At 33.6% G+C, this 22,524-nt stretch overlaps 1 protein-coding gene across 1 annotated transcript; it reads right to left on the bottom strand.

Annotated features, from left to right (window-relative positions):
- Positions 1 to 2,249: 2,249 nt before the first annotated feature.
- On the bottom strand, positions 2,250 to 20,121 carry LOC111052724 (mortality factor 4-like protein 1). The gene is made up of 9 exons (XM_039441091.1): positions 19,837 to 20,121; positions 19,415 to 19,535; positions 19,163 to 19,258; positions 17,930 to 18,251; positions 16,294 to 16,385; positions 14,641 to 14,743; positions 7,059 to 7,128; positions 5,269 to 5,353; positions 2,250 to 2,753 (listed from the first exon to the last, which is right to left on the bottom strand). Exons 1-9 carry the CDS (start codon positions 19,916 to 19,918, stop codon positions 2,672 to 2,674), a joined length of 1,053 nt encoding a protein of 350 aa, XP_039297025.1. The 5' UTR covers positions 19,919 to 20,121; the 3' UTR covers positions 2,250 to 2,671.
- Between the last annotated feature and the right edge of the window lie 2,403 nt (positions 20,122 to 22,524).

The raw sequence follows: 22,524 nt of genomic DNA, 5'->3' as shown, positions 1-22,524 counted from the left end.
ATGATCCTGAGTAATATGCTACTTATTATTAACTATTTCACCTGAAATAACTATTATCAATTTATTTAGACTAAGATCATAAAATTTACGATACATTCTGTGAATTCTTATAATAAATAGCAATATTTTTCTGGGTGATATTTTTTTACTTGAAGATTATTTTATTGTAATATACCTGAGCGCATAAAATTATTTTATTCTATACTAGCAAGTAACCCGTGCTTCACAAAGGTCTATTTTGAAACTTGACGTAATGAAATCTTGGATAATTGAAAATAGGCCTACAACCATCCTCGGTAAATTGAGAATCGATATGCAAAATGTGAAGTTAATGAGTTGAGTAGTTGAGACGTGATGATGCGTCATTCGTGAATTTCCTATCCTCCTACGTGTATAAGCCAGTTCTTTCCTATATTATATTATAGATTAGTATTGGATTGAATGTAAATATTATATTTGAGATTGGATCATCTTATCGTCAACTTCTTGAGTCAACAGTCAATATTATGTCAGATATACCGGGATGACTTGAATCACAGCCATCTACTATAGAAGGCGGTGGAAAAATAAACTTGACAACTATGTGATCCTAAAATTTCCACTGATTTTTATAATGTGATTATCACTACAGATGATGTCAATATGTAATTCTTATCTATGATAAAAATAAAAATAAGCCCTTGAAAAAATACTAAAAAATATAATTTATTTATAAAAAATATTGGAGAACACATTCCTTTACATTACTATAGGAACTATGGAGAGAAAATTACAAAAAAAATCATTTTTAAAAAAGTTACAATTCATGAAATAAGTTGGGTAAAATCTAAAATATTGTTCCACTACTGAAGCACCGCAGAAAAACTGGACAGAATATGATTTGCATTAGTTCTTATGGAAGTTTTCACACAATTACAGTATATCTATGTGTAAAGACTCCCATAAGAATCAATGCTATTCTCTTTCTGCCTAGCATAACATATTTAACCTTCCGGCAGTCGCGCTGTTGTAAAAAGTACAACACTGTCAGTTTTTGTGCTGCACAAAACTATTGAATGGGGTGGTGTCAGTGAATGAGTCACCTATGCATTCCAAAACTTTCCCCCATCACTCCACTGAGTTGCAGTATCAACCGAGCAATGATTCAGTCTTTAGGTGTCATTTAATCGCCACAGTGCATAAGATAGGGAAAGATAGGGATATGGGGACTGTAAACGAACCAATAACACAGAATTGATGGCTTTGCTTGATGTACCCTTATTGGGCTATGAAATGGTAATTATCCAAATGTTTGTAGGCGTAAAATAATCCAAAAAGATGGAAAAAGTAATTATACAATTAATTAATATGTTTTGACAGTAAACAGAGTGCATTACACTTGGAAAATTGGATGTTGTAAAAAGTACAACACGCGACTGTTCGTGTGATTGAGTAGGGCACGACTACCGGAAGGTTAATTGGAGAATAGTGCTCTATTTTCTTCATTTTAATAAAATTATAGAATTTACTATCAATAATCAAAAATTAATAATGTATGAAAGACTTCATTGAAATCTAAAATTAAAATAAAAAAAATGATTATAAAAAACTAAAAGTTTCTCACTACTTAATATATATATTGAGCTGTTCTTGAAATGTAATGTTATAGTAGAAATTACACAAAAAATCTTAAATAGATTTGTATAATCTAGAGCATAACTAAAGCACACATGGTATGCACGTTTTTAGGATAAATGTATGAGTGTAAGTACTTCAATCAAATACAGAACTGTATTTCATAATATTAACTTATGAATAGAACTTCATTTTTCAAATATGATTGAAAATTTAGTTTCTAAAAACTCAGTTTTCTAAAAAAAGTAGATTTCTAAAACGCAGTTAGCTCAAAACCTGAGTTTTGTGAACCCCAGTTTTTAGATTCACTTTTTAGAAACAGAGTTTTTCTCTATAACCTAGTTTTCAGAAACCCAGTTTCTTGTAAACCCAGTTTTGGCAAAACATGTTCAAAAGAAACCCCCATTTTTGAGAAACCATGTTCAAACGAAAATCCCAGTTTTGAGATAATCAGTTTTCTCTAAAACTCAGTTTTCAGGAACCAAGTTTTCTTGTCAACCAAGTTTTGACAAAATATGTTTAAAAGAAACCCCCATTTTTTAAAAACCATTTTCTAACGAAAATCCCAGTTTTGAGATACTTAGTTTTCTCTAAAACTCGGTTTTCAGGGACCAAGTTTTGACAATATAAGTTTAAACGAAAAGTTCAGTTTTGAGATACTCAGTTTCCTCTAAAACTCAGATTTTAGGAACCAAGTTTTGACAATATAAGTTTAAACGAAAAGTTCAGTTTTGAGATACTCAGTTTTCTCTAAAACTCGGTTTTCAGGAACCAAGTTTTGACAATATAAGTTTAAACGAAAAGTTCAGTTTTGAGATACTCAGTTTTCTCCAAAACTCGGTTTTCAGGAACCAAGTTTTCTCGTCAACAAAGTTTTGGAAATCTATATTCAAACGAAAACTTCAGTTTTGAGATACTCAGTTATCTCTAAAACTCAGTTTTTAGAAGCCGAGTTTTCTCGTCAGCCCAGTTTTGGGAAGCTATGTTTAAACAAAAACCCCAGTTTTGAGGAACTCAGTTTTCTGTAAAACTGATTTTTTTCAAGTCTTGAAAAAATTTAGGATTTTTTCTGAACGTCGGTTTGCAGGATGGAGTAAGACTGTAGATTGAAGTAGGTGGTCGCATTTTTCTGTAGGAATCTGAAACAAAATTGGAGATATTATTAAAATAGTAAGAGTAGAGAATCGTCTACTAGAGCTTTCTTTTTCAATGAATTTCTGCACTGCTGGACGAAAATAGAATACAATTGGTTTATATGAGAGTATTCACACATTGGCAGACTGCAAATGTGTGAATACTCCCATGTTAACTAATGTTGTCTATTTTTTCCAAGCAGATCAAAAAGTCATTGGAAAACAGATGTTTGGCGGACGATAACTGACCGAGCGAAGTAAGGTCTAAAGGTGCGTACAGATTCACGCGCCGCGAACATGAGCAATTTACTTTTAATCAGCTGATGCCAAGCTTTTTATATCTGTATCTTACCGTTTCTGTAAAAAACAGATATATCAGCTGATTAAAAGTGAATTTTGCTCATGTTCGCGGCGCGTATATCTGTACGCACCTCAAGATTCAAGTCGACGGTTTGGCATTTCTCTTAATATTTAAATGTTGCGCATTTACGGCGACACGCGGTAATAGATGTTCATGAAATTTGACAGGTATGTTCCTTTTTTCGACGTATATACAAGGTTTTTGGAAATTTTGCATTTCAAGGATAATATAAAAGGAAAAAGGAGCCTCCTTCATACGCCAATATTAGAGTAAAAATCAGACTATAGAATTATTCATCATAAATCAGCTGACAAGTGATTACACAGATGTGTGGAGAAGCCAGTCTATTGCTGTATTTCCATAAGGTCTATAGTTTCAATGAGGTACTTGTGGATGAGAATACTGCGTGAGGTTTACTGTTCACAGAAGTACTAGTTATTACTAATCAGAAATACTAGTTTAACAAGAAAACGTGAAAGTTTTGAGTAGTGAAGTGATTTTTGCTTGAAAATTCAATTGAATTGAGTTTCAAAATCAGAGTGGAGGGCAATAAAGGATAATAGTCTAAGAAAACTATCTATGATTGAGGAAACAAAGAAGGAGAAGTCATGGAATATAAAAATAGAAAAAGAAGAAAATAACGAGAAGATGAAGAAGAAAAAGTAAGAGAATTGAATGACAAACAAATTAATCTAGCAGCAGAAAAAAATGAACTTTGGAATGTGGTAAATTGTCCGATTCACAATTTACCAAGTAACAAGTTCCGCGTTCCATGGGAGTAATTTTGACAGATTCTGTTCCAGAAACCTGTTCCGGTCATACTTTCTGCCCCACAGTCGAAATATGGTAAATTGTCCGACCTGGTACAGTTCCAACTATCTGAGCTTTCATTGGTCGATTATTGTATAGTGTGGTCTACCTTATAATGTCAGTGAATGAAGATAGAAGAATAGCGATGCCGATTTTCTGCATTAATTAATTATATTTCTACACTGTCAAAAACATAATTGTCATCGTTGTGGACCTTGAAAATGATAGTACCTCCGGCTTTGTCGTATGATAGACAAGGGTAGCAAAACTAAAGTTGAACAAATACTGTCATTATAACGTGGACCTCACTATAGTCTGCTTGCTTCTCTGCGCATGCGCTGATAGTTTGTTCACTATAGCATAGAATACTTTACCAACAATATGATGTTTGATAACCATTCATTAAATGAATTTTTCTCGATAGAAAATTTGAGAGTAATGGAATAAAATAAATTTACACTTTTCTAGACGGTAGGTTTGTGAAACAGCCTTTTTTTCATTCACGCAGCTAGTAAACGACACAGTTTAGTGTAAATCAACTTTATATGTGCGCGCCAAAAGCTTAAACCAACGATTTTGAAATGGCGTTACATGGGAACATTTTGCACTAGTCACGTGATGGAACAATTTACGATTGGAACTGGAACAATTTACTGTAGGTAAGTGTGAAATTTACTGTAGATAACTGGAAAATTGAAACTATCACATAACACTCACCTATAAATATGATTTGAGCTATAACAATGGTGAATTTCCCAGGTGGTATGTTGTTGCTTGTTCAACTCAAATAAGATGGTCAAAAATTACTTTCCACTACACAAAACACTCTTTCAATTATACAGCCGCTTACAGTGGTCTGTCGGCAATGAGGCTCCATTAGGTATTACCAAACAGTAAGACAACATGTCTGACTCAAATTCTGTCCCTTTGCGCGTGCACCTACGTTCACAATATTAAATATATCAACCTGCCCCCGTATCAACTTGCCCCGCTCTCCCCTACACAATGATTTAATAGAAGGATGACAATGAAGAGGGAAAAGAAAAAAAATAGACAAATAGAAAGAAGAAGATGACAGGATGAGAAGCAGAAGCAGAAGAAGAAGAAGAAGAAGAAGAAGAAGAAGAAGAAGAAGAAGAAGAAGAAGAAGAAGAAGAAGAAGAAGAAGAAGAAGAAGAAGAAGAAGAGAAGAAGAAGAAGAAGAAGAAGAAGAAGAAGAAGAAGAAGAAGAAGAAGAAGAAGAAGAAGAAGAAGAAGAAGAAGAAGAAGAAGAAGAAGAAGAAGAAGAAGAAGAAGAAAAGGGTGTGATTTTGGATGAATACTATGACAAATTGATAAAAAATACTTTACCTCAGGAAGTCCTGGAAATTTGCCAACAGAATCTGGACTGATTTCTCGTCTAAAGCTGTATAGGCTAGGACACCGCCCAATTTCACTGAAAAATACAATTATAAATCTAAATTTGAAAATCTACTTTGTGAAAATACTTGAGGACTGAAAATGTAGTGAAGTGAACAACTACAAGACTCAACCTATTTGGGACTATGTGTAACCTTATCTAAATTTGGGAGAGGAATAGCACAAGGTTACCTTATTTCTCCTCTCCCTATCATTTTCATGATGTACTTATTGTATCAATCAATTAAAGAATTAAAATCAATAAATTTTGTGAAGTGAACAACTACAAGACTTGAACTATTTGGGACTAGGTGTAACCTTATCTAAATTTGGGAGAGGAATAGCACAAGGTTACCTTATTTTTCCTCTCCCTAACGCTTTGATGATGTACTTATTGTATCAATCAATAAAGAAATCAATCAATTAATTATTAGGTTGTCATTTTGTTGTTGATATAATCATCGAGAAAAGATAGCATAAGAAAATATGCCATGGTTTGTAGAATTCATTCAATGTTTAGAAGTATAAATGAATGAATGAAATAAATTCGAAACTATAGAGATAATTCAATAAATCATTGATAAATTGAAATTCATTTCGGAAAATGAGTGAATTTAATTTTAATGAATGAGATAAAGTTGATCATTATTGAAAAGAATCAGCTATTGATATCAGATCAGATATAGGGGGATGACTTGAATTACAGCTATCTACTTTAGAAGGCGGTGGTAACAGAGAATCGACAACCCTGTAGTCTTATAGGTTTCACTGACTTTTTAACGCGAATCTCTCAATATTTGAATCAGGACCATCACTTTATTCCATAGTTTATCACATAATATCGGGGACCGAGCTTCGCTCTGGAGTACAACAGCATAAAAAATGTATTACGAAAGAAGAAATTATAATAACATTCATACAGAAATGTTCTATCTAATCACAGTAAATTGAGATTAATTCCCAGAGGAATGCAAAACTTTCCCTCACAAAGGCCCAGTTGCACAAAAACCGGTTAAATTTTAATCCTGATTAATTTCACGTGAACCAAATCAGAGAAGACCATTTCAAAAAGATGGATCTACTGGAATTAATCAGGATTGAAAATAACTCGGCTTTTTTGCAACCGGCACTAAGTACCTGATTGAATGATTACAAAAGTTCAACAGATGTCATAATTTTGACACAGTCCCACACACATGAACTCGCTCACTCACTTTCATCACCAACAGACGACGAAATAATTATTATCAGCTGTTTTCCCAAGGATGAATAATAATTATCCTTTTAATGTCCTTCAGCGAGTTTTCTCAGGGATGAGACCTAGTGTAATCGAATCTTTATAATAAACCTACTATGTTCTGAATTTCGTGAGAGTCGTTAGAGCCGTTTTCGAGATCCGGTGAAATACAAACATATAAACAGAAGTTGCTCGCTTAATATAATAGAATTTAAATAGTGTAGAAGCCAAACTACTTTCATTCTTTTTTCTATGCATATAGAGAGGTCCACGTTATAATGGCAGTGTTTAAATAGCACTGGTATTGCTATCCTTATTCAACAAAACGGATAGCACTATCTCTTTCTCGTTTCTCTTTTGAATAATAGACAAGGATAGCAATATCATCGGTAATCAAACACTGCCATTATAACGTGGACCTCACTATAGTAGTTTAATTGAAAAATGAATAACCCGATATTCATACAGTTTACCTTGAATAATATAAGTATCAAATAATACTCACCAAATAATCTCAATAGATGTTGAGCTCCATATAGCTTGGTCATAGGTAAGTCAGGATTATCAGCTATCAACTGAAAAATAAATTTTAAATTCAATTAACTATAAATCTTACTATATCTGTTTAAAAACAGGATAATTAGGTATGGGCACCCATCATTGTATAGAGTGAGAAATCAGCACCTTATTAACATTGGTGTTGCTATCCTTGTCTTTCATTGGACAAAGCAGATAGCGAATGTATCAAACCGTAGTGTTGTGTATCAAGTTGAGAATTGTGTTGATACTGTATCATGTTGTGGTTGTTCTTGTTCCATAGTGAGGTCCACGTTATAATGGCAGTATTTGATTAGCATTGATGATGATCATGATTCAAGATATGATTTAGCATCTTAAGTTACCAGCTGTAATAAGCACGTCACCCTGTGATAAATTGTGTACTGGTATTAAACCGGTAGTTTGGAGCAAAGACCTTAAAGAGATATAGACCCACAATGCCTATGCCTTCCCAATGATAGCTCTTACTTGAAATTGAAGGCCGCCATTTTAGCACGAGATATGATATAGGCCTATTATATATTTTTAATACTATAGATCACAAAGGCATTGGTGGCATTGGTATGTAATAATCTTATGGGTTGCCCCCTCAATGGCGGATTTCAATTCCAAGTATGACACTAGCGCTGCATGTGAGTCTATGCATCTTTAAGGTCTTTGGTTTGGAGTTGAGTGTAGTTGATTAGTACCAGCTGTAGATAACATTAAATTCATATTTTTAATCACTGATTTAACCTATATATTTTTTTATTTCAACACTTAACTGATAGATATTACTACCAATTGATTGAGAACAATATGTTTTCGGAATAATACATGCTGCATGACTAAGCACATAGGAAGTCCGTATTGAGATGTAAATTAAAATATTGGTTGAGTTCAGAGCCACTGATCAATTCCATCGGGGTTTTTTTACGTTCAGTAAAAAACCTGATCACAGATTAGTGATCACAGATGAACCACAGAATGAAAAGTCGGCTAGTATCTTGACGCCATAATCTTTCTTGGAAGAAAGTGTAGCATTGTAATACAGCAGTAGTTTTAATTTCTAACAAGATGATGCAGTCATGTGTCGTGGTCTTGCTGCACTCAAATCTTGGTTAGATTGATACCTTCCATTTTGTGTGTATTCTGTGGCTGAACGGTTGCTCATGAGTCATGACTGACAGATGTTTCCCCTGTTGATCATATTTTGTAAACAAAACTAGAACTTAACCTATTTCATTGTAATCAATTAAAATGCAAAACCATCAGGTGATTGGAGTAGTTTTAAATGCTTTGTAAAATATTTAAAATGTTATTGAATTTATGTAATCATGCATTTCTCTGCTCCCAAATACATTATAATGGAGTCCATCATTTGTAAACAACCTCATATTCAGCCATGTCTGTTTACGTTCAGCTACTCTATTTACGTTCTTTTCCATTGGTGGAAAAGTACAATTAACTGATCAGTGAACGAACCGGATATGACGTATTTTTTTCTTATCAGTTAGACCAAAGACCTTGAAGAGGTATAAACGCACAATACCTATGCCTTCCCAATGCTAGCTCTTACTTGAAATTAAAGGTTCCATTGAGGTATTTTAGTGCGAGATATTATAATATAATATATATTTTTTGTAATATTATAGATCACAAAAATCGTCAAGATCTTTAGTATGTAATAATCTCCCAGGCTGTCCCCTTAATGGCCGATTTCAATTCCAAATCATCTAGCGCTGCATGTGAGTCTTATGCATCGTTCAACGACAAAACAGTACTTCGTTCAGAGCCACGTTCACTCACCGATCTCATCGTTCACTCACCGATCAGTGGCTTTGAACTCAACCATTGATTGTCAGATAAATTCCAGATATGAGATTTGGCACGAATATTCCTTTTTTAACTTCACGTCGAAGTATACACAAGGTTTTTTGAAATCTTGCATTTTAAGGATAATAATAGGATAAGGAATTCCCTCCATACTCCGATATCACTATATTATCATCTACTCTGAAGATGGGATAAATCAGACAATAGAATTATTTATAATCAATCAGCTGGCAATTGGATTACACATATGTCTGGAGAAGCCGTGTAAATTTCTACTAGTAGTTCTGTGAACAGTAGACCTCACGCAGTATTCTCATCCACAAGTACCTGATTGAAACTATAGATCTTATGGAAATACAGCAATAGACTGGCTTCTCCACACATCTGTGTAATCACTTGTCAGCTGATTTATGATGAATAATTCTATAGTCTGATTTTTACTCTAATATTGGCGTATGAAGAAGGCTCCTTTTTCCTTTTATACTAGTAGTTCTGTGAACAGTAGACCTCACGCAGTATTCTCATCCACAAGTACCTGATTGAAACTATAGACCTTATGGAAATACAGCAATAGACTGGCTTCTCCACACATCTGTGTAATCACTTGTCAGCTGATTTATGATGAATAATTGTATAGTCTGATTTTTACTCTAATATTGGCGTATGAAGAAGGCTCCTTTTTCCTTTTATACTAGTAGTTCTGTGAACAGTAGACCTCACGCAGTATTCTCATCCACAAGTACCTGATTGAAACTATAGACCTTATGGAAATACAGCAATAGACTGGCTTCTCCACACATCTGTGTAATCACTTGTCAGCTGATTTATGATGAATAATTCTATAGTATGATTTTTACTTTCCTTGCCCTATTACCATAGGTAAGGAAAGTATTGCTTTCCGAAAAAAATTAAGGTATTCCAATTTCTAAATTTCTATACGTTTCAAGGTCCCCTGAGTCCAAAAAAGTGGTTTTTGGGTATTGGTCTGTATGTGTGTGTGTGTGTGTGTGTGTGTGTGTGTGTGTGTGTGTGTGTGTGTGTGTGTGTGTGTGTTTGAGTGTATGTGCATCTGTGTACACGATATCTCATCTCCCAATCAACGGAATGACTTGAAATTTGAAACTCAAGGTCCTTACACTATAAGGATCCGACACGAACAATTTCGACCAAATGCGATTCAAGATGGCGGCTAAAATGGCGAAAATTTTGTCAAAAACAGGGTTTTCCGCGATTTTCTCGAAAACGGCTCCAACGATTTTGATTAAAGTTATACCTACAATAGTCATCGATAAGCTCTATCAACTGCCACTAGTCCCATATCTGTAGAAATTTCAGGAGCACTGTACCATCTATGCAAAGTTTGATTTTAGATTCCCAATTATCAGGCTTCAGATACAATTTAAACAAAAAAAAATTAAGTGGAAAAGATTCAGCATGAAAATCTCTACAATTTATGTTCAGTAAAATTTTCACCTAAAATTGAAAATAAGCTCGAAATGCGAGAAAATAAGATTATTCAATTGCAAACTGTTGGCAACTGTTGATTCTATTAAATCATTCACTATGAAGAGAAAGCAGACTTCGTGTGTCTGCAGCGCTATTGTCCTGTCACCAGCTGTCTCAGATCTTAGAATAGTAGATTTGATATGCGCGGGAACATAGCGTCAGTTGATCAATTTTCATAACGGCAAGGAAAGTTGTGTGAGTGCGCCACACCAGATTTTTACTCTAATATTGGCGTATGAAGGAGGCTCCTTTTTCCTTTTATATTATCCTTGAAATGCAAAATTTCCAAAAACCTTGTATATCCGTCGACGCGCAATTTAAAAAGGAACATACCTGTCAAATTTCATGATAATCTATTACCGCGTTTCGCCGTAAATGTGCAACATATAAACATTTAAACATTAAGAGAAATGCCAAACCGTCGACTTGAATCTTAGACCTCACTTCGCTCGGTCAATAAGGTCTATAGTTTCAATCAAAGACCTTAAAGAGGTATGTATATTTAAGGTCTTTGGTTTCAATATTTTGTTCTGCAGTCATGGTATTATTATGCGTGTCCATCATTATCAATATTCTCACATTTGAAAAAAAACTTATTTAATATGCATTTAAAAATAATCAAATGAACTAAATAATTCTGAAGAAATTATAATATTTTTGATCGTAAAAAATTAATTTTCATCACATGGAAAGATTATCACGGAACTGGATGAATTATATCATATGGAATACAAACTCAAACGTGAACTGAGTTTGTTAACATTTCAAACAGGTGACATCAGATACTTGTGGATGAGAATACTGCGTGAGGTCTACTGATCACAGAACTACTAGTATGAAAGGAAAAGGAATTCTTTCCATACTCCGATATCAATATATTATATCATCTACTCTGAAGATAGGATGAATCATACAATATAATTATTATTCATAATCTGTGCTTCTCTTTGACACACCAAGGAACCTTCCATTCCAATCAGAGCCTAATTCGGGTTGTGTTGCTACGTTTGGCGCGGTGCAGAGGGATGACGGAGACTCTCGTAACGTTCTCCGCAGTCCTTCAACATTTCTAGACTCTTTGACGGATACTGGTATTGTGCACGATTTAAACTCACTAACCCAGGATCAAGTGGGTGTGGATTAGTTTCAACTAAAGTTGCAAAGCCTCATGTTAGGATTGCTTACCTAAATGTTCAATGTTTGAGGGGCAAATTAAATGTTCTAAATGTTTTCCTATTGAATGAGGATATTGATGTCATCGGTGTAAGTGAGCACTGGTTGCATGCTGATGAAATTGAGTTCTGTAAATTGGAGGATTATATTGTAACTAGTAGTTATTGTAGATCATTACATAAGAATGGTGGAGTTGCTATCTTTGTAAGACAGGATCTCAACTCTCAAAGTCGGGAATTATGTTTGGACTTCCCATGCATTGAACGTGAATTTGAGTACACCTGTACCGTTATTAAAGCCAAAAGACTTATTATTGTATCTTTGTACAGATCACCTTGTGGAGATCCAAAACTATTTCTAGATAAATTGGAGGAACTTCTTATATACATGTCAAGAAGTTGCTATAATGGCTATACTCTTGTATTTGGAGGTGACTTAAATTCTGCTTTTGATATAAATCAAGAAACTTGTCATTTATATAATTTAAAAAATTTATTGAGACAATTCAATCTTAGACTTTTTAATACTCTGCCTACAAGAAATCAAGCATGTCTTGATAACGTTTTTTCAAATACTCAACCTGATACGACAATTTCAAGTGTCATGGAATTCCCAGATTCAGATCATGACTGTGTGATGATATGTGTACCAGATTGTTCTATTAAGGCCAGTATTAACAAATTTGTTACAATTATTTCAAGACCTGTCACTATCGATAAAATGTTACAATTTAACCAGGCTCTGACTTTGGTAGACTGGAAGGCTGTCTTGGATAAGCCAGATGCCAGCGTCATGTTCGAATCCTTTCTAAATGTAGTTTTGTATTATTTCAATCTGACTATTCCCAAAATGACCTGCAGGAAAAATAAATCCTTAGTTAAGAATAGAAAGAGAACCAAACGTAAGGCTGACTGGTATACACCTGAGCTTGGAAGGATGAAGATTTTATTGACTATCTCTCATGAAAACTTTAAAAAAGTAAATACTGAACATGCTAAAACTGTATATCAAAGATGTAGAGCACTTTACAAAAAATCATTAGATGAGGCCAAGAGAGAGTCTATTGTTTCAATTATAGAGTCCTCGAATAACAGTTGCAGGAAAGCATGGCATATAATCAAAACGATATCTTCAAGTAATAGTGTTCAAGATTTCACTACTCCAATGCCAAATATCTTGAATGAATATTTCATACAGTCGGTTGATGATGTTCATGAAAAGATAGTGAAGCCATCCATATCAGCCATCGAAATGCTAAATGGAAGTGTTGATAAAGAGCATAATGCCACTTTTAGTTTTCATGAGGTCAGTCAAGAAGTTATCTCTAGAGTGGTTCATAATCTAAAGCCATCTAAAAGCGAGGATTTCTAGGCCTATCCAGTTGCCTTCTTAAAAGTATTGCAGGTGCAGTGGTACCAGCACTGACTCGATGTATAAACATCTGCATTTCAAAAGGTATTTTTCCTAATGTGTTAAAAGTGTCCAAGGTCGTTCCGGTTTTAAGAAAGGTTCTAAAGAAGAACCGTCTAGCTTCAGACCTATTCAGATAGTGCCTGTGTTTTCAAAAGTGCTAGAGATTGTCATGTACATACAGGTATACGAATATTTGATAAATATTAGAGTGTTATCAGAACATCAATTTGGTTTTGTGAAGGGAAGATCTACCAATGACGCCTTTGATTCCCTGATAAAATTTGTGATTGAATCATTTGAGAGTAAGTGTTTTGCTCAGGCCGCATTCTGTGACCTGAGCAAAGCATTTGACTGCGTGGAACACAATATCCTGCTGAATAAATTGGCATTTTATGGAATCACTGGGAAGAGTCTCAGTCTCTTTAGGTCCTACCTTAGTGAACGCAAACAGGTTGTATGTGTGGGCAATAATAAATCAGATCTTGCCAGAGTGAAGTTTGGTGTCCCCCAAGGATCAATTTTGGGACCTCTCTTATTTGTGATTATGATCAATGATCTCCCTCTCTCACTCAATAGTAAGACTGTGTTGTACGCTGATGATACCACTTTTCTTCATTCTCACTCAGATGCACACACACTAAAGAATATGACAGCTAATACGTTAATAGAAGCTTCCAAATGGTTCAGAGCGAATGGCTTCAAATTAAATGAAGACAAAACTCAGTTTATGACATTTAGCCAGAGAGATCACACACTAAACAACAGCAATAGTATCAAATTCCTTGGATTAATGTTTGACCCCAAGTTGACTTGGGAACCCCACATAAATTTCATTACTGGTAGGCTAGCTAGAGTTATTTATTTACTGAGACAATTGAAAACTTAGTTCCAGAACAATATCTCAGGAACTCATACTTTGCCTTTTTTCAAAGCATAATTGCCTATGGTATCTTAATATATGGAATAGCAGCCACATGAACAAAGTATTATTATTGCAAAAAAGCAGTCAGAGTTTTGTCAGGTGCAGACTATCTGAGCCACTGTCGACCTCTTTTTAAGAAACTTAAACTATTGACAGTCATAAATTTGTATATCTACAATGTAACTATTTATACAATGAAAAACTTACCTAATTTGAAGACAAGATGCAAAATTCATGCTCATGATACAAGATATAAACATCAAATTGACATACCATATCAACGTCTCTCCACAAGCATGAAGCATTATGACAGCATAGGACTAAGAATCTATAATAAGTTACCTACAGAGATCAAATGTTGTGCTAACATTGTTCATTTCAAGAAATTACTATTTAATTGGCTTGTTGGAAGACCGTTTTATTGTTTGAACGAGTTTTTTGATAGTACCTGAATGAATGTATTTTGTGTTCTATATTTTGTTTACTGTGTGACTTTGTCAATTACCAATGTTGGTTTATGACAATAAAATTTATTTATTTATTTATTTATTTATTTATTATCTATCAGCTGACAAGTGGATTATTCACTGCATGCATTACACAGATGTCTGGAGAAGCCGGTGAACAGGTCACACCAGATACTTGTGGATGAGAAAACTGCGTGAGGTCTACTGTTCACAGAACTACTAGTTTCACTTACCTTGGTACACTGACTTCTTTCCACCTTATAAAGTAGCTGAGATTGTAGCATAACGTTAAAATAGTCTCGGATTCCATTCATAACCTCAGAGACTGCATATTCCCTAAAAATAAAACAAATTATGACTGAAATTCGTTCATAATTAACTGACATAATTATAATATTATTCATGATAACCGCGAGGCATAATTTTGTCTCACTCCCACACATGCACTCGCTCACTCACTTCCATTATCGACAGACGACGAAATTCTCAGCTGTTTTTCCAAGGATGATTATGTCTTTCAGCGAGTTTTCCGAGGGATGAGACCTACTGTAATCGAATTTTCATGTCATAAACTTACAGTGGTGGGCGGGTTAATTAGGTTAGGGGTTTTGGGGGTAGGTTGGGTAAGGTAGGTTAGGTGGGGTAGGTTAGGTAGGGTAGCTTTTTGTTCCAAATTTCATGAGAGTCGTTAGAGCCGTTTTCGAGATCGGGTGACACAAACATATAATCAGAGATTGCTCGCTTTATATTTTATAGAAGCCATTTTAATGTGGGAATAAGACTTTTTAATCATTTGCCATCATATGTCAGAGATCTACCTTATCCTAGTTTCAGAAAGACAATAAACAAATTCCTAAGTGACAACCCATTTTATAGTTTGACTGAATTTTATGAAAACTCCTTCAATTAATGTTTGTCTTATAAACTGTAAATTATAGGACCTACTAATATGTGTATAAGATTATATTTCTTATTTATGAGTTACCTAGATGGTATAAATTTGTATTGAGTGGGCCTCCACCAAAATTATTAATGTAATGTTTTTTTAAAATTCTCATTGTCTAATGCAATTTTGTAATTGTTCTTTGACAAAAATAAATTATTATTATTATATTATTATTATTATTATTATTATAGGATAATAATTGAAATCAATCATAAAAAAATAATCAATCTAAGTAAAAAATTATATCATACAATAATTGAAATATTATTAAACAATTCATAAATTTATTTATAGAGCGAAGCGGCCAAGACTTGTAGTTAAAATCAAATACAAATAACAAACAAAACACACAGAAAAACAAATCAAGCTTTCTTGTTATGTTTTTTACTATATTGAGGTCCACGTTATAATGGCAGTGAAGAAAGATGGGAGAAAAAACATGGCCGATCTTCTGTCTTGTGTCTACCTTCTATAGACGGTAGCTGATACAGATTTATTGATGTAATATTAACTGTTCATCTCCTCTTGACGGCACTTTGCCATGGAGATATGCCGACAATTAAATATACAATAATATTATGTAATGATTTCTTTGAAATGTTCATTAAAGGCCTTTATTCATTCATTCATTCATTCATATTCATTAACTGTTCATTCTCGTTTAAAATAATCAATTATATTTTAAGCAAGAAATTATATTTTCAATAATTTCATAATTAAGATGAAATATTTTGTTATTTAATTATCAATTCTACATTGTTAAAAGACGATCTGGCAACAGAGCAAAGGGAGAAAGAGATAGCGCTATCCCCTTTGGTGAATAATAGACAAGGATAGCAATATCATTGCTAATCAAACACTGCCATTATAACGTGGACCTCACTATAGTTGAAGTTATTTTTAAGATCTGGTTTACAATAATATTACAATATATACTCACTTGTTCGGGGTATGACTCTTACTAGACGTCTTGTATTTTACATAGTCTTCCAAAATTTGATCTACGTTGGTTTTGGCAGGCAAAGCTATCAACTGAAAGGAAAAAATATTATTAGATTTGAATTGAGTTTTATTTGATAACAATCAAGTGAAAAGAACACTAAAATAAACAGCTGGAACAGGTAATAATGCTCAGTTTCCACGACTCCAGAAGACGTTCAAGCATTGGGAAAATATGGTATAAGAGGATACGCCATGGTAAAGGACCGTTATGTTGCAAATGTGAGTGTTAACTGAAGCCGATAGTCCTAGTAGTTGTTTTTGGTGAAGCTATGTGACGCTGGTAGTCTCTCATACTGTGCCCTTCTTACACTCTTACACTCCAACAACACACTAATAATAGACAGTGTATAGGGTGTCTATGTTGCAAATGTGAGTGTTAACTGAAGCCGATAGTCCTAGTAGTTGTTTTTGGTGAAGCTATGTGACGCTGATAGTCTCTCATACTGTGCCCTTCTTACACTCTTACACTCCCAACAACACACTAATAATAGACAGTGTATAGGGTGTCTATGTTGCAAATGTGAGTGTTAACTGAAGCCGATAGTCCTAGTAGTTGTTTTTGGTGAAGCTATGTGACGCTGGTAGTCTCTCATACTGTGCCCTTCTTACACTCTTACACTCCCAACAACACACTAATAATAGACAGTGTATAGGGTGTCTATGTTGCAAATGTGAGTGTTAACTGAAGCCAATAGTCCTAGTAGTTGTTTTTGGTGAAGCTATGTGACGCTGGTAGTCTCTCATACTGTGCCCTTCTTACACTCTTACACTCCCAACAACAAACTAGAATTCATCCAAAGTATGGAAGTTTTGTATCAAATTATGGTGTTGTGTATCAACTTGAGATGATATAGATAATAGAATCAACAGTTGCCATTAGTTTGCAATTGAATAATCACATTTTCTCAAATTTCAAGCTTATTTTCAATTTTAGGTGAAAATGTTACTGGACATTAATTGAAGATTTTTTTCATGCTCAATCTTTTCCGTTTAAATTATATCTGGGACCTGATAATTGGAAATCTAAAATCAAACTTTGCATAGATGGGGCGGAGCTCCTGAAATTTTTACAGATATGAGACTTGTGGCAGTTGATATAGCTTATCAATGATTATTTAAGGTATGAATTTGATCCAAATCGTTAGAGCAATTTTCAAGAAAATCCGAAAAACCCTGTTTTTGACAACATTTTCGCCATTTTAGCCGTCATCTTGAATTGCATTTGATCGAAATCGGATTCTTATAGTGTAAGGCCTTTAAGTTCCGAATTTCAAGTCATTCCGTTAATTGGGAGATGAGATATCGTGTACACAGACACACATACACATACAGAACAATACTCAAAAACCACTTTTTTGGACTCAGGGGACCTTGAAACGTATAGAAATTTAGAAATTGGGGTACCTTAGTTTTTTTTTCGGAAAGCAATACTTTCCTTACCTAATAGGGCAAGGAAAGTAACAAGTAACTAGTTAATCTCGGGTTAACATAAACCTTGACTAACCTTAACGACTATGGAGAAGACAAGTAACAAGTGAATGATTAATCTCTGGTTAACTTAAACCTCGACCAACCTTCTTCTGATTGATGATCAAGTCCCAGTCATCCACTAGCCACGGTTTGAGTTCGTCGGGCAGTTTAACCTTGATCTCAACTTTGGACAGGAACAAGTCTTCGCTCTCAACAGAGGCTGCACCCGCAACCGACCTCTTCCGCTTCTTGCTTGAGGAGGTGGGCACATCGCTGCCGCTGTCCACTGAGGAGGAGTAGGAGTGAGGAGGAGGAGCAGGAGTCTGAGGAGTGGAGGAGGACTGAGTGCCTCCCGATGGGGAGACGGGGCTATCTGGGAGAATGTCGGGGCCGTCCGATTTTTTGCCTGTTTTCTTGCCTTTTTTCCTGTAGAATAAATGGAGAAATTTTAAATTTGAAGTCTATGAAAGATTGAACTGTTTTATTGTAGTGGAGGAGGAGGAGGAGGAGGAGGAGGAGGTGGAGAAGGCGAAGGAGGTGAAGGAGGATTGATTGATTGATTGAGTACTTTATTTATGTAGATACAATATACACTGGCTTATACACTTATATACAATAGCTTACAATACAGTAAAATTATAGATGAATTTACATAATATAGACTAAGAAAAAAATAATTATTGAACTGTATATGATTTGGAATAACTAAAGATAATATTGTAATGCATCTACATAAATTGGTGGAGCTTTGGACATATTAATGTTTATTCTTCGGAAACAATATTCAATATATCCTTCCCACTAACTCTCTACCAAAAGGAGTAGAAGGAGATAAAGTTCTCCACTTAAGGGAGGAGAATTTAGACAAAAAAAAAGAATGACGAAAAAGCAATTGAACATCGATTTACATTCAGAAATAAAGAGTATGAAACGTTTTAAAAATTTAATTCTAATAAACTTGTGGAATGATTGCTGTGAAGGTGTTGCAGAAATAAGAAGAGGAGGGGAAAAGGAGGAAGTGGGAAAGGGATAGAAGAAAGAGTTGGTTTAGTTGGAGAAGGAGCATTGAAAGAACATAATTGATAAACATTAGATGATGGGAAGGAGAAGATGATGAAGGAGAATGAGGATGGGAAGGAGGAGGAGGAGGAGGAGGAGGAGGAGGAGAAGAAGGATGTGGTGAAAGAGGAGGAGGAGTAGTACTGTAGTAGGACGAGTTTGAGAAGAAGTAAAATCAATTCAGGAGCATCTGTAGAAGGAGGTTCTTATGGTAAGGAGTGAAAAAGAGATAAGAGAATGAGGAAAACAATGATAAAGAATGAAAAAGAGACACTCACCGGTTAGCCTTCTGTGCCTTGGAAAGATCCTTCTGTTTCTGTAAATTTGAGTCATTATGCTTCAATACACGACTTTCAGGCACCCATTCATCCCAACTGAAAAATTGAAGAAACCCAAATTTTTAGACTCAAAAACAAGAGATAAATTACAAAAAAAACACATTTTATACATAAATTGTCTAAATACCTAATATTATAATTATTGTACACGCATCAACAAATTAATTTTATGAAATAAATTACTAAAATTACCTTTTATTCCACCCAGAGTAATGTATGAGATATTCTGAAGTCTTATTTTTCTCGTCATACCGATTTTGTAAACATTTAGCCCCATATAGAAGAGGACCGTGGAAGCACAGAACTTTCTCTCCTGAAAAAAGTTGTAAAAATTTAGTTATTGACAAAATATTGCTTGAGAAACGTGAATAATAGGATAAAAATGCACTAAACATTTAAAAACAAGTTAAAATTGGGTGTTATTTACTTAGAGCAAGTTTTATATAGGTAAAAACGGTGGGGATGGTTTATGTGAGAGGATGAGATTGAGGTTAGGTTTTAAAATTTTCAAACTGTTTTCTAAGTTATAACGCTATTCAAACATCAAGTAAACTGAAAAAAATTCACAATAATCTAAGAATAAATCAAATTTAACTGATTAGAAACAAATTTACCTTCTTGGAATCGAAATTTTGGCGGAATTTTGAAGTCTTCACTAGATTCTTTTGGAGCCTCCTTAGCAATTTTTCCTGCCATTTCAATCAAATTTAATAGTTTTTCCTGCAAATCTCAAAAAATATCCAGATAGAACTATTAAAATATTAACGGCACTAACACTTTATTAACTTCACAGCTCCACTAATGTTTTATTAGGAGAAATGACGTTTAATAAGATTAAAATCGTTAAAAATTCCAACAGAAAATTGAAAGTGTAAAACTGTAAACTGTAAATCCATCGATAAATCGAACTTTCAGCATCTGTCGACTCTCGACAACTACTATCATGTCGATAGAGTCTTAATTTCGATATCTCAAAGGTCGATAGTCGATGTTCGTGTTTTGTTATGCTGTCGGTAGTGTAAAAATTTTGTAGTGGATTTTTGCTATTTTTAGGGTAACTAATATATTTAAACTATAATTTATTCACGTTTTATTATTAATGGACATGGTTGGTAGTATTGAACTTATAATTTCATCATAAACTCAACTCTGAGGCAAAAATTCTCGTTGACACTAAAAAACACTATTTTTAGGTTATAAACAATATTATTTGAAAGTTGAATTTATCCTTTTTTATTAGCTTATCCTAATTTTATAGTTATGTTTTATTCAAGGGTTTGTGTTTAATATTCATATTGAATAAGTTTTTTATGTATGAAGTGTTACGATAGGCCTACACCTATTCATAAAATTTTCTTATAGGCCTATCCATTGACTTTTTCAATTATCTAGATTCTAGAGGTTTACCAATTTTGCTACTTATACCTAGATTCATTTCAATTTATCTTTTTTTACTCATGGTACTGTCATTGACAACTAGATTATTATATTTTGATGTTATTTGAAGGTATCTCTGTAACTTTAATTCAATATTGGTGCTTTACATTCTTTGTAATTGTGGTATAAAATTTAGCTAATTTATAATTTTTCTATTCAATAAATCAATCTAAGGGGGTTTTAAAATTGAAGCTGTTTCATACTGAAACTCAAGTAATCAGCTTTTTATGTACCACAAATTACATTGAGATGTTCTTTTATTAAACATAAACATACAGTTGTATAAAATAAAAGCTATTAACTTTATCAAATAAAAATAAGTAATTCCTATAATGTGTAATTGTTGTGAAAGGTGATGAATAGATTGTCAGTTGATACTAAAGGTGCGTTTACACCACAGTTATTAACAAAATGTTAATAGCTTAATCCTTATAGATTCTATTAGATTGAACGAAACTTGACAAACACATTGTTCATCATGTTTATGATAAGTTATGTTCAATCTAATATAATCTATAAGGATTAAGTTAATAACATTTTGTTAATAACTTTGGTGTAAACGCAGCTTAAAATGAAATCTTTCAACTTTATTAAATAAAAATAAACAATTCCTATACGGTAATGTGTAATTGCTGTGAAAGATGATGAATAGATTGTCAGATGATATTTAGACTGAATTAAAATGATATTATATCTTATATTATTGTGTTGATTTTTTAATTATGACAAAACTTCACGTTTGTGATCATTAAATAAAAATAAACAATTCCTATACGGTAATGTGTAATTGCTGTGAAAGATGATGAATAGATTGTCAGTTGATATTTAGACTGAATTAAAATGATATTATATCTTATATTATTGTGTTGATTTTTTAATTATGACAAAACTTCACGTTTGTGATCATTAAATAAAAATAAACAATTCCTATACGGTAATGTGTAATTGCTGTGAAAGATGATGAATAGATTGTCAGTTGATATTTAGACTGAATTAAAATGATATTATATCTTATATTATTGTGTTGATTTTTTAATTATGACAAAACTTCACGTTTGTGATCATGGTCTTAAATAGATAAAACATATTATACTATCCAAGCATACCTTATTCAAAATCAATATTCCAATCAAATCCATATCAATCCATTTTTCTTCCATATCGACGTATAAATCTCGGGATTTCTGCTCAAACTACAGTACTGTTTGCAAGGCCAATTCTTTTAGATACATTTGTTGAAAAGTGGACTCGCTTACAATTTTTCCACATTTTTTCTCTTTTTTTCCTACTTTCTTCTCCAATACTTCCCTTTTCTTCTCCTCTTCACCCTTCATTCCTTACTTTTATACCCTCTACCTGCCTATTACATGGAAAACCATAGTTGGCTAGGTATTTTCCAGCACACCCCGCCATGAAGCCTGTTTTTCTATTTTATTACAAATTTATTTTTGATTGTGATTTTTTATGTATATTGTAATGTTTTGATTTGAATAAAATTGATTGATTGAATTAGTCATTGATGTTCCATAAGGAACCTTAAGTTTTTCTAGTAAATTCGAAGTTTTTTATTGCCTTCAATACTTTTATAGTGAGATCTGTTCTATTTTTTGTTTTGAAAATTTACGTTGGTAACATATTAGTGGACTGAAAATTTTGCGAAGTGAAGAGCTACAAGACAACCTATTTGGGACTATGTGTAACCATATCTAAATTGGGGAGAGGAATAGCACAAGGTTACCTTATTTTTCCTCTTCCTATCATTTATATGATGTACATTTATTATATCAATCAATAAAGAATAAAGATCTACGTAAAAATTTAATAAATAAATGAAATGTAAGAAATTAGTTGAATGGAAAGCATTG

This window comes from Nilaparvata lugens, chromosome 14 (genome assembly GCF_014356525.2).
Source record: "Nilaparvata lugens isolate BPH chromosome 14, ASM1435652v1, whole genome shotgun sequence".
Taxonomy (NCBI): domain Eukaryota; kingdom Metazoa; phylum Arthropoda; class Insecta; order Hemiptera; family Delphacidae; genus Nilaparvata; species Nilaparvata lugens.
This window is presented reverse-complemented; position numbering and strand designations above follow the sequence as displayed.